Genomic DNA, 12,867 nt, shown 5'->3' with positions numbered 1-12,867 from the left:
TACATACAGTTCTTTATTAAACAACTGTAAACACTTCACTGTAAAAATCCATAAAACTTTATAAACAAACATTTTGTAAATAGATTCTATACTACAATAAAAGAATTTTAACACAATTATTTACATGCAATACTGACAAATTTGGCACTTTCTGAAAAGAAATGTACAAAACACTTTGTTGTTTAAAAAGAAATTTGAAATTATAAAAACTCAGGGCATTACTATCATGCACTTTGCAAATACCTCACAAGCACTTATGGCACAGCTAGCAGAGAGCTCCAGGCTCTCATCAAGCTCTTTACTACAAGTTCAGATAACTTTTAATGTGCTTCCGTAAGTTTGTTGTAAAACTACCTGAACATTGTCAAGAATGAAGTCAAATGCCATATTCCAAACTGATTCCACAGATGACTGCATTAACCTGAAGGGGAAGAGGAAGAAGAGGGAGAAAATTACCATTACAGAACCAGGGCTTTCTACAGTCAGTTTTGGTCTTTAAACTAGAAAACAAGACCACAACAGTTCACCATGAGCAATGCTTTGATTCCATCTTGGTAACGCCCTATCTCTCCAAATATACCAGGTCTAATCTAATGCCACAGATTCCTCTGCTGTTCAGCGGTGAGATTTCTGATTTGAACGGTGTCCCACCGACTTGTACGGGTCACCCTTTTGCAGTGGCAGTAAGCCTGCGATGGAAGCAGAGACCTAACAACCTCATCCTTAAGAATCAGAAATAGCAAGCTTCTGGATCCTGCTCTTTCCTTCCTCATCCCAAGACATACACACTACTTTTTTCTTCCAAGGAATGCCAAGTGTGATTAAGACATTGAAATATGAGGTTTTGGGAGCCAAAATATTGTGTTTATTACTAAAACTGGAACTAAATAATGGAGGCCCACAGAGAGCTATGAGTTACCTCTACCATTCAGCTGTTACTAAAGCAAATTAAGGAAACGCCCAAGGAAAACAAAGTAGCTCTGTACTCTCCGAATCCCCTTCTAGATCACCACTACAGGAGAGCAGAGGGTTCCTACTCTTACAGCTTTGGAAGACCTAACATCAGTATCATAAGGACAACTGAGTATCACCAACTCCTGACGCCTTGTTAACAGGCTTTGGAGGAATGTGCTGCCATCAGCGCACATCTCATGCTGGGACCAGGAATAGGAGGTGATGCTTTCTGCAGAATTTTATAAGGATTTTAATATATAGCATTCTACAAAGCCATTAACTGCACTGTGCAGTTTGCATTTTCTGAGGCCCAAAGCCATCCCGTAATGCAGAAGCATAGCAAAGTTTTTACGTTGCTCTGGCCTTTTGGGTGTTGGTTAATTTTGTGAAATAAACACTTTCCAGATATAAGATAAGGAAAGCTGAGCTCCATAGTTAACTATCCTGGGCTGCATTAAAAGGAGTGTGGCCAGCAGGTCAAGAGAGGTTATCCTCCCCCTCTACTCCGCCCTAGTGAGACCACATCTGGAGTACTGTGTCCAGTTCTAGGCCCCCCAGTTTAAGAAGGACAGGGAACTGCTCGAGCAAGTCCAGCAGAGAGCTACCAAGATGATCAGGGGGCTGGAGCATCTCCCTTATGAGGAAAGGCTGAGAGTCCTGGTTTTGTTCAGCCTGGACAAGAGAAGACTGAGGGGGGATCTCCTCAATACCTACAAATATCTAAATATCAGGACGATAGGACTGGACTCTTTTCAATAGTGCCCAATGACAGGCCAAGGGGCAACGGGCACAAGCTGAAACACAGGAAGTTGCAGCTAAACATGAGAAAAAACAACTTCCCTGTGAGGGTGCCAGCGCAGTGGCACAGGCTGCCCGGGGAGGGTGTGGAGTCTCGTTCTCTGGAGACATTCAAAACCTGCCTGGACGCGTTCCTGTGCCCCCTGCTCTGGGTGTGCCGGCTCAAGCAGAGGGGGTTGGACAAGGTGGTCTCTAGAGGTCCCTTCCAACCCCTGCCATTCTGTGATTCTGTGATCAGTTAGTAAGCAAGACATAAATGGAACTTGGTCCTCCTGACTCATGGGGAGAGTAATAGGAGCACAGGAGCTAAGTAATAAAAATGGATTTAAGACGTTGGAGAGATGAGACAGGACCTGGATACAGCAGGAGAACTGAAATCAGAGGAAACGAAGGATTCTAAGGTGACATGAAAAATGAAGGAGAAAAGGATGATGAAAAAGGACAATTATGACAAGGACTACATCCTTTGGAAACAAAAGACTTTGTAGCAAATACTATTAAATGCTATTATTAATTTTTCACAAATTACCTATTTTATCTGCCCAACTTCTTTCCCCCCTCCCCAGTTTTCGGAGAGAAATATTTATGCTTATGGATGGAATGTCTAATAGGCTTGTGGCCTCACAATGAAGCATCTAGGGCGTAAGTGCTAACAAAAACAGTCTAAGTGTCACAAGTACTAGCAAAAAAGCTACCTTTTCATGTACTTAACAACCAGGTCTAACTTCTCCAAATCTTTTTCTTCTATTAGATCAGTACAATACTTCACAACCTGTAGAATGTCTTCTTCCATAGGATCTGTAATAGAAGAAGAGAGAACTTTTCTCTAAGTATACTTAGAACTCTAGATCATAGAATAATTGAAGTCTAATAGAAAGATATTCTGCAGTGTTCATGCATCAGGGGCTGATCCGACAACTGCTGTATTCCCGTACCTCCCCCCAACATCACAAGTTGTGTACATAAAAGGACTGCAAGGTCCTGAAATATCTGTCTTGTAGATCTTTTTTTTCCTTCAGTAAGAACAAATGACAGCCAAGCTAATATTAGCCAAAGGGAAAATAAATGGAGATTTAGAATGGAATGGCTGTTTCGAAACTCTTAGGAGAATAGTAATGTCCAGGGCATGATGGATCTCACAGGTCAAGTTTCCTAAGATATTAAGGCATTGCTAATTGTTTGACATAATGTTAAAATTCAAATCACAATTTAGCAACAGTGTTACACTTCTGCACTTTATTCTAGTATTCTTTCTAGCAATTATTTGGAAAAAAAAACCCTGCATTCCTTTGCGTCTAAAATGACATCTTCATAAAAGAGGAATTCCCTTTCAATAGCTTCCATCCTAGTGGTTGTAACCTGTTGGACAAAATAAGGAAAACCTCCCGCACAAGCAACATCAAGGCGTAAGACAAGGGCCTGATGCATGGTTTGAAGAGAAAGCGGGCACATTTGCATGATGCTAAGTGAGAAACGGCAGCCGGCAAAAACACAGAGTAACAACTGAGTAGGAAGAACCAAGTTACTCCAAGATTTCAAGGCAGTGAGACTGCAAGATTACTGTGAAAAATAACCAGTGAAAGGAAGAGTGAAGGAAGAAAGTCCACAAAAGCCTGTTAAAAAAAATAGTTTTCCTTGTGATGCACGTGAGATCACCACTAGCATGACATCCTGTACCTGAAATAGTTGTAATCCATTCTTTCAGCAACGTCTTTACATCGTTGAATTCAACAGCTCCAGCTAAGTTGGGTGCTTGTGGCCTAAATGAACTGGGCTGTTCAGACTGCAGAGCTGAGGGGCCTGAAGAATCTGACGTTGATGGAACTGCTTCTGGCTGTTCCAAACATAAAAGTTGATAATGCTTAGTCTGACAAATATGGTAACACCACATATATACACAGAGAAGCACCCAGTAAAGAATCCAGTAAAGAAAACGAGCTGCATTTGTGAACATGGACTAAGTCTAAAGAAACCAACACAGCTGTACCAAAAGCTGTTAGTGCTATAATTACCTGAGCAGCTGTTCCTTCTTGTTTTAAGAAACCATCTATTAGCTTCTGTGGACTTCCAGATGTAGCCAGCATGTTTTTTGCAGGGCTACCAATGAGTTTGTTTTTCAAAGGACTCTGAATCTTTTTTACAGGACTGACTGGATTTTTTTTCCTGATTTTTTTCTTGTTTTTCGTTGTTGCATGCTTCAGGTGTAGGAAAGGATTTTTTGACACTGAAAAACACAGGAATAGTCAGTGGTTGACACATTTAAAATTTTATACTTCACCATTGAAAAGGGGACTCTTTATCTGCCATAAAAATCTATGGATCAGTTGGGAGAATATAACCTAGATAAAGCAACTTAACACTCACATGCCATTCCAGATATGGGCAACGTTTTAAGTAGCTGAAAAGCACTGCTAGACATTAGTGTACTCAGAGGATACTCAACTATTCATAAGCCTTTTAGTATCAAGCATTTCAGTGCTTGAATATGAGCAGCTGGTGAAATCCGAAGCCTACTGGACAAATTGCTTTGCCTCAGAGAACTGTCCCACCTAGATACCCGCTAAGACTTCCCACCAGCGGCTACCAGCAAAACCAGCAGCAAAACACCCCCCCAAACTGCTTTTACCGTAGTTTACCAAGGAAATCGCTCTCATTCCACCATACTAGCATATCTGCATTAGCCCACTGACTATGAAATCAAGGTTTGATTATAATAATGCAGTATTTAACTGGCAATGAACCCAATGACATTTCCAGCCTATTTTATAACAGAGCACATGCACAGGGAATTAATCTAATTTCTTTTTACTGATTATAAAAAGGAGACCTGGGTGATCGGCTCAGAGCAAAACCACCTGACTGTCCGACATATGGTGAGATGTATCATATCTCTAGTTGCCTGACACCCATACCAGTTCTACGGGTTTCAGGGAACCATGAGAATGCTATCTGAACATAGTTTAACTAACTTAGGTACTGAAGATGCAACACTTCAAATCACAAGACATATCAAGTTTAGATTCCATTCTGCAAACATATGGACATGGGTAAGTTTAGTGCCACAGTCCCAGTGAATTGAATTAATTACCCATTTATGTAAAGCTCGGCATCTGTTTGCAAAATGAGACCACAGCTGGTTGTAATCAACAGTCTGTCAAAAATACATACAGAAATTCGATTTAACACGGCATTTTGATAGAAACTTTAGTTATATTTTCCAGTTTGTTATTTAGGGTTGCACAAATCTCTTCCAATAGTAAACAACTCCTATACCAAACTATTGTACAACTATATATACTCACCAAAAGTGTTAGCAGGTTGCAGCTCTGATTGCTTTTGCCTTTGATCATACGCATCTTTCAGCTCTGCTTGCAACTCAGCAGGTAGTGCAGCAAAAACCTCAGGGTCCACCTGAATGGTAACAGAAGATTCATTTGATTACCAGCGAGCCACACTGCTTGCTCTCCTCTCAATCACTCACATGAGAAAGGCATTTACATTTTAGGCCGAGCAAAAATAAATGAGACATAACTGAAACACTGTAAAATACGTTGCGCATTTTCTTCATGTACTTTAGCTTGTAAACCCCACAAAATTCTCCTTTTAATATTACTCTGCATTTATTATTTTACAAAATTACTATTTATAGGCCTATAATACACTGTCTTTATTCACCCACTGATATACAGTACAGCTATATTAACAGCACAATTAAGCCTAACTCAAGAGAACACTCCCTTCAAATTTCCACAATCAACCATTGTGATGCTCAGACTTTTGTTCCAACTTTTCTTTTGATACTTTTATTTCCTGGAAGCTGCTACACTCCTCTAACAAAATAGCCTCGGAAAGAGTCTCACTTCTTTAAGGACAGGAAACGTAAGTCCAGCAACCTGATATTTTGAACCAGCACAAAAGCGTTTCATTTCTTTCTCCGACAGTTGTCCACCCCTTTTTTGACTGATAAAAACGCAGTCCCTTCCAACTGTTCTAGGGGCTTCAGTTCTAGGCACGAAATCATCTGCTGCCAATTGCCATACACACTCATACGGACAAAATAAAATTTCATGTATTATCGGTTACATTCCCTCACTGTGTCTCTGAAGTAGCAAATTAGTGACAGACTAGTCTTGTATTCTGAGTTTCCCAATATTACTGGACAGTATTTTCAGCTCATAATCTGCAAAATCTAATTCAAAAAAGCAAACCTATCATTTAGAGGATTAGATCTGACCAGTGGGAGAGTGCTCTTCATTTCAGTGGTAAAACTCAGAGATGTGAACAAACGAAAAGTAAATTCATTCAGAACTACTATTACTATTCTAGGGACACAATAAAATTTATACCATTATCTGAGATACTGTATTTATTACACACCAGTATGCATATATATTAAAAGTTACCTCTTATTTTCAATAGGGATTTGATCTTTTTTTAAACCAAAATATGTATGTTATGTCAGGACGGCAGGCTGTGCTATTCACACATATGATGCCTAAATTATATAAACATGAACACGCTCCCACAGGTAAAACTCATCAATTTAGCACAACATTTTTTCCATTTTTAGAACTCCATGCGCCAACACAGATTTTTCACCACACAAAATATGCACTAATTAAAGGAAGAAATGGGGACTACTCTGACCTCAATTACTGCATACATTGCGCAGAACAAAGCACTGTAGTGGCATGTAGCCAATTAAGTCCAGAGGCTTAAGTTATTTTTTAAATATAAATTTTATTTAATAAAACTATTTTAAAAAGGTTACCGTTCTCTCATTAAACATTTGAGAGTGAGGAATTTGGGAGGCCCTGAATTAACACTCGTTTTTGTGTACAGCACTTAATAATTCATGCATAAATAATGCAGTACAGGGAACTAGACATGTTTTTGTTACTCCCCCCATCATTGCCCTCTGAAAGTGTAGCATGTAAAAATTCAGGTAGAAGAGCCATCAGTTCAGTTCATATGATTTCTACACTGATTAATTGGAGTTTCAGGTAATTTACTGTACAGCCAGCATGCCCTAATGTACCTTTCACATAGCTGTATCACATTCACATTATGGACACCCTTGTTTTTATAAATTCATGTATTACCTCAGCATACAGCTATCACTATTTTTGATGCGCTGTATAAATTTCCTTCAAAGAATCTATACCATGTTACAACAATGTAAGGACGAGGTGTGAATTTGCTACCAGTAATTAACTCCGCTACTACAAATGTCACTCATTTCTAAGCACCTGTAATCTCCACTTCTTGCATACAGTGCTTTTCCAGGGTTCAGCTGCCACAGAGATACACAGCTCTTCTACGTTTTAAGATTACTTCAGCAGCTGATGGAAATGAACGCAACTTATCTGGATTCTTTTTATAGGAGAACCTTACCCAACAAAGGACATTTTCCACATGTTCTTTAATGAATAAATCACTATCATCCAATTAACTTGGCACCTGGTCACAGAAACATAGCTCAGACAAAAGGAATGAAGGGTTGAAAAACAAACCAAATTAAGCTATAAAAAGATGGCAGGGCACCATTTACATTTGACGAGCTGATATAGCTGAAGTACTCACTCTGGAGTGGCTTACAATATTTCTATACCTGGAACCTATTACTACTTACTTCACTGCATCATGTGAAAGAAAGTAATCTTAAACGTTCATGTGCACGCATAAAATACGCACTCCCACACTTTAACTATGCAAAAAAATTGTGTCAAACTATATTTAGACAAAGATGATATTTCTGAATCAAGTTCATGTTTGATTTTAACACAGAAAAAAAATCCTCCTCTATTAATGAACCAGTTTTAGTGTGTTTTTTTCCTCCAAGCCTAAGGAAGCTATTCAATCATATTATTCTACATATAAAACTTAGACCTAACTCAGAAAATGAAAATTGTAAATCTTAGTTCTCTTTTTGCCAATAAAGAAAGCCGAATGGTTTTCAGGAGAAAATCTGGAGTACAAGCATAATGCATTCTAAAATAGGTAGTATGGCTATACCCGACAAATAAATATGAAGTAGCCAATTCTTTCTGAAGTACATCTTCAAACAAAAAGGCTGCTCTGCTAAGCTGACGTTTTTGCATGAAGAGAGTCACAGAATGCATTAGAAGATAGAGATGGGAAAACCAGTGCATTTGAGTGTGTAAATTAGATATTTCTAAGAAAATTTCAAGAAGTAATGCTGTTATAAAGAAAAAACAATCAATTCCCAACTACTTAATTAATAGACAGATAAAGCACAACACAAACTAAATGTAGTTTTTACAAAAAGCCATATGCAGTTAAAATTCACCCTGAAAAAGAGTAGCGAGTGGTAAAACAAGTGTGGAGGGGTGTACTTTAAAGCACAGCATAATTTAACACACAAGTCCAAGATAAACTCTTGCCTATGAATGAATATAACTACTTAAAACAGCTGGGGTATGGAGAGTTCATATACAATATCTCCACAGGTGAAACTCAACTTTGCAGTTCAGGAATAAAAACTGACACAACTGTTTTTGAACTTGAATCAAGGTGAAGAAATTTTAGTAGTAGAATAGACTACACATCTTCTAAATAACAGTTATGCATGAACTACTATTTACTGAAAACAGGTCAGGAATTTCTGTCTCATTTTCTCCGGATTCTTTGTCAGCGAAGTAGCATTATGCCTTAGAAACAGGAACAAATCTCACTCTGTAAATCTGATTAGGTGCTATCACTTGTTTGAGAACAGCAATGGCACAGCAAACTGAAAAATAAAAACACTGCTCTATTTTAAACGATGCATATGCAAGATATTATATCTCTGGGTAATCCAATCTTTGAGGTTTGTTTTTTTTTTTACCCTACATTTGTTCAGCATCATCTTGGATTGAAGGGTGTAATATAATTAGAAGCATCATCACTGCTTCAGGCTCCTATTTTGAGAAACAACTTTGCACTTCCCTCATCCTGGACATGCTGTATATGAGCTCATATAGAAATTATGGAGTTATGCACAACCTTTAGCCACACCTGCCTTTCTCCCAGGAATGTGATACAATCACATCTACAGAAGCTAGGAGAGGCTGGCTTTACACTATCAAAACATCCAGTTAAACAGAGTGAGTCTCCTGTGACTAGCTAAGCAGATTTTAGGACTGCTTCAGACTGATGGTGCAGTGTAACTCAGCTGCAATGCAGGAAAAAAGCTATTTACACACTGGATTGCAAAGCAAAGTGTGAATGAGGAGGTTTTACATTAAACAGCAAAAACATAGGCATACTGATGACTATAAATCTTTAATATTAATGGACCATAAATAATTGTGGGAAGTCACAGATTCTAGTAATGCTGTCTCAAGAAAAAGCTGTTAATTCCTCCTACAGGTGGAAAGTTGATGTTTATTGATACCCTGTAAACACCCACCTGTGAGAAAGCTGGCAAGGCTATCACATTAATTCCCATATTGGTATTTGTTTCTTGGAGCTCTGGTAATTGTAAAAGCACTGTTCCAACTGGTTGTGACAGAAGTGCAGCGTTACATCCATTTATTGCCTCTTTTTTGCTATCTCCGTAATTCTCTCCTTGCTGAATGGTGTATATTTGCTCAACTTGTTCTCGGAGATCAGGTGGCAGAGCTTCTAGCACAGACTTATCTAGCTGCAAATATATAAAAGCTTTTAGTTTTTTCTGAGGAACAGATAACATAGTTAATTTTACCCAAAACTAGTCTTACAGTTCTTGAATTTTAGAAAAAAAAACAACCTCATTTTAATCTGTGTACGCAAACATACTTAGGAACCTGACAGTCACATTCTGCAGGAGCAAAATGTAAAAATACCGTTTAAGACTAAGTAATTCGGTAAATAAGAATGCTAAGTTTTATCTTTTCAAGGTGCTCAGTGCTCTCATTGCAAATCGCATATAACATTTCCTCTGCAACTACCTAGTGATATGGAAAATCAAATTCTGAGGTCAAATTATATAGGCAATATGTTGATATGAATACTAAAATGGTGTCTGGTACAAAGCAGTAAGCAATTAGTTTCTTTCTTTATATAGTTCTAGGACACATGCTACTAATTTACTTTAATGGTATCACGTATGTTTGTGTACTGTCAGACTCCTGTCATAGATTTTCATAATGAAATATGGTTTAGATTCAAATTTTTGCTTGCTGTTATTGGTACTTACCATCAAGTAGTGACTTGAAATAACTGAAATGAGCTGCACAAGTGACAGAGTGAATGTGACTGACAAGCAGATTTACAGCATCATTTTTCTCACAAGTAAAATTTGAGTAAAACTCTGTAGATAAATGCCAGTGTTTGCCTGTAAGCTCTGCTAAATGAGACTCCATAGCAGCGTTACAAAACTTTATCTTCTACTTTTAAGACGAAAATTTGGGGCTTATGATTTACAGAGAAGAACTACAAATTATCTATGAAAAGATACTTGGCTTATGGTAACTGAGAGATTTCAATGAAAGCTGTCTGCATTATTAATCTCTTCAGTTATTCATTCTACATTCTGTTTGTGCTCCCTCATTCCAAATTGGCTACATATACACCTCTATAAACAGTTTCTGGAAATCCTGGGTGTAAAATATCTTGCTGTTGCCTTCCTAGCACACAGTACACAAACAGCAGTATGGGACTAACTCTCACCACTCCTCCTCTGTACTGAATGTCGTATTATATTCCATATTATAATATGGTTATAAACCAGAAGTATATTGTGCCAGAAGGCCCCAAAGCTTTAGAAACTCCACTGCACAGCTAGTGCATTTTTTGCTTGTTCATACATATTTGTCCTATAGCAGAATCTGAGTATATGGAGCTTCACATTGTTCAGTAAAGTTACTTTTAGATCCTGAGCTAGCTTGGGTATTGCATTATGGAAAAAAGTTTTCTGCCAAAAGCATAACTGGCTTCTAAAAACGTATACGTATTTGGTAAAGCCGTTAACAGAACATCAACAAATGCTTTTACAGATTTAAATTACAGAAATTAAAATTACAGATTTTTACAGAAAAGCATGTAGATCTGCTTATACCTAAGATAGCTACAGAAGTCAGTGCACCTTGCTCATAGCAGACCCTTAGAACAGATGTCCGCTTGAATAATGTGGGGTGGAAATAAGGAGGCTCTTTGTTAAAACACACAAAAAAACCCCAAACCCACAAAAATATTTTACTTAAGTAAAGATTGTCCTCTTCTCATCTAAAAGGTGATATTCTGTACAAATGTTAAATGTGCATCTTAGCTTCAATATTATTTGAAGAAAATTTGAAGAAAACAGGAAGATGAATAATTAAATCTAAATACAAGTTTGACAGTATTTTAGGCAGAAACTTAGAGCACAACCATTGTAAAAGTACATGAGGTAGTGTAAGACTAGTCGCCGTTCGGTTCCTTCTCACTGACTGAAGCTTGAAGACAGATTTATAGTGTAATTTGAAGACTGGTATAGAACACATGACTAAGAAATTATGTGGAGAAGACTACCTGATTATCATTTTTTGGCATCTGTGGCAAAGAATTCTGCTGCTGTAAGGAGGGATGGAAAACATTCAGGAGTTCTATCTTTGTGAAAATGACACAAAGTACTTGTCAAACTTCTTGAGCCACTCATCAGTGATTAAGCTCATCAGAAATAATTTTTAAGAGCTAGCAGAAGAAAAGGGCATTTACAAATCTGCACCATATCATAATCATATAAACACTTCAGCATTAACTATAGCATGTGGCTAATTCCTGTGATGGAATTTTTTCTAAAGTTTATTTCATGTTATTATAATTAGGCTCTGGGCTTTGTTTGTGCAAGGTGGAAGGTAATGTTTTCTAATATTTCATCCTTGGCACCTTTTCCATTCCTGTTCTGCTCCAATTCTTTGGCAAGTGATGGGAAGGGAAAAAGACACTGGAAAATTAAACTTCTTTCCTTTGAAAAAATGTAAATTTTTTTGAGTTATACTACAAATGACAGCTCTGTAAAAATCTTTTTATTAAGGCAAAATAGTTGTGCATCAATAACAGTTGCTTACTGTGCATCACACTCTTTTTATTTAAAAAAAGTGTAATGTAACTTTTTTTGCTCTATCCAAATAAGGCAAGCAATCCCAATGTATTACAAAATATTGCAGATGTTTTACATTCTCAGATTTTACCTGGGAAGCAGATGGAACCTCAATACTCAAATTAAGCCTGGATTTTACGCTGATAGGAGAATGTACGCCATTCCATTTGATAGCAGACTCAGTGTTGTTAACATTAGAATTGAGACCAGATGTGAGATGGGTACCACGAGATGGAAGAAAAGTGCAGGTTCTTGAATCAGAAGAGATTTCAAGGTCCATAGCAGCCACAAATACTATACATATGAAAACAAAATACAGAATGATCATCTAATAGTTAAAAATACTCTGAAGGTTCAAGATACAGTGAAGCCAATTTCAACTTTTCTTTGCTAAATAGTTTATACAATATATAGCATAATTATTACACTTCCTACTTTAAAGTATTCTTTGTTACTATTAACTTCTAAAAATCATTGGAATAACCCTATACAAAGTTTTATTTGTAGCATTTTCATTTGCAGCAGCAAGATCTGCTCTCAAAGGGTCTATGTTCAGTAATTTGTACTGGTATAATATTGAATAAGTATTCCAAAAGGTAATCTATGTTGGAGCCCTTCAGAACTGATCACTATCACACATGCAAAGTACAGAGCTTACTGACCTTCTTTATGTTCTTCTTCTGAGCACTTTTTTGCTTTCTGAACATGAAAAAGATCAATAACTGAATGAGATCCACCAGGTAAGTGTCCAGACTGTACTGTTGAGCAAGCCGAAGTGGTTTTACTGATGGGAACTAACTGCTGTACCTGAATTCCAACCTAAACCCAAAACATTAATAGATTCATTTTATGAAGTTAAAAAAAAAAAATCTGTAATTCTTTCATAATAGCATTGCCTTCTCTGAAATTGGCTGCTTGTTGTGGGTGGGGAAAGAACGAATAAAAGTATGTTGCAATACACATAAATAGCCACTAACAACATCCCAAACAAATCCCAGGATTATCCACCACAATCCAACAACTAAGAAATTACAGAGATAATACTATCTTAA

The 12,867-nt window shown here is 37.4% G+C and overlaps 1 protein-coding gene across 7 annotated transcripts in view; it reads right to left on the bottom strand.

The window, feature by feature from the left end:
• The window catches only part of REV1 (REV1 DNA directed polymerase), a 61,629-nt gene continuing 48,762 nt past the window's right edge, over window positions 1-12,867 (bottom strand). For all 7 annotated transcript variants that reach the window (XM_075092866.1, XM_075092875.1, XM_075092838.1 and 4 more), the window contains 8 exons: window positions 12,478-12,634; window positions 11,907-12,109; window positions 9,164-9,397; window positions 5,055-5,163; window positions 3,765-3,976; window positions 3,430-3,586; window positions 2,448-2,550; window positions 1-421 (listed from right to left, as the gene is read on the bottom strand). In XM_075092866.1, coding sequence (XP_074948967.1) covers window positions 310-421; window positions 2,448-2,550; window positions 3,430-3,586; window positions 3,765-3,976; window positions 5,055-5,163; window positions 9,164-9,397; window positions 11,907-12,109; window positions 12,478-12,634 — 1,287 coding nt within the window. In that variant the 3' untranslated portion in view covers window positions 1-309. The remainder of the gene's footprint in view (window positions 422-2,447; window positions 2,551-3,429; window positions 3,587-3,764; window positions 3,977-5,054; window positions 5,164-9,163; window positions 9,398-11,906; window positions 12,110-12,477; window positions 12,635-12,867) is intronic.

This window comes from Phalacrocorax aristotelis, chromosome 1 (assembly GCF_949628215.1).
Source record: "Phalacrocorax aristotelis chromosome 1, bGulAri2.1, whole genome shotgun sequence".
Taxonomy (NCBI): domain Eukaryota; kingdom Metazoa; phylum Chordata; class Aves; order Suliformes; family Phalacrocoracidae; genus Phalacrocorax; species Phalacrocorax aristotelis.
Note: the sequence above shows the minus strand (reverse complement) of the source record. Positions and strands in the feature narration are given on the sequence as shown.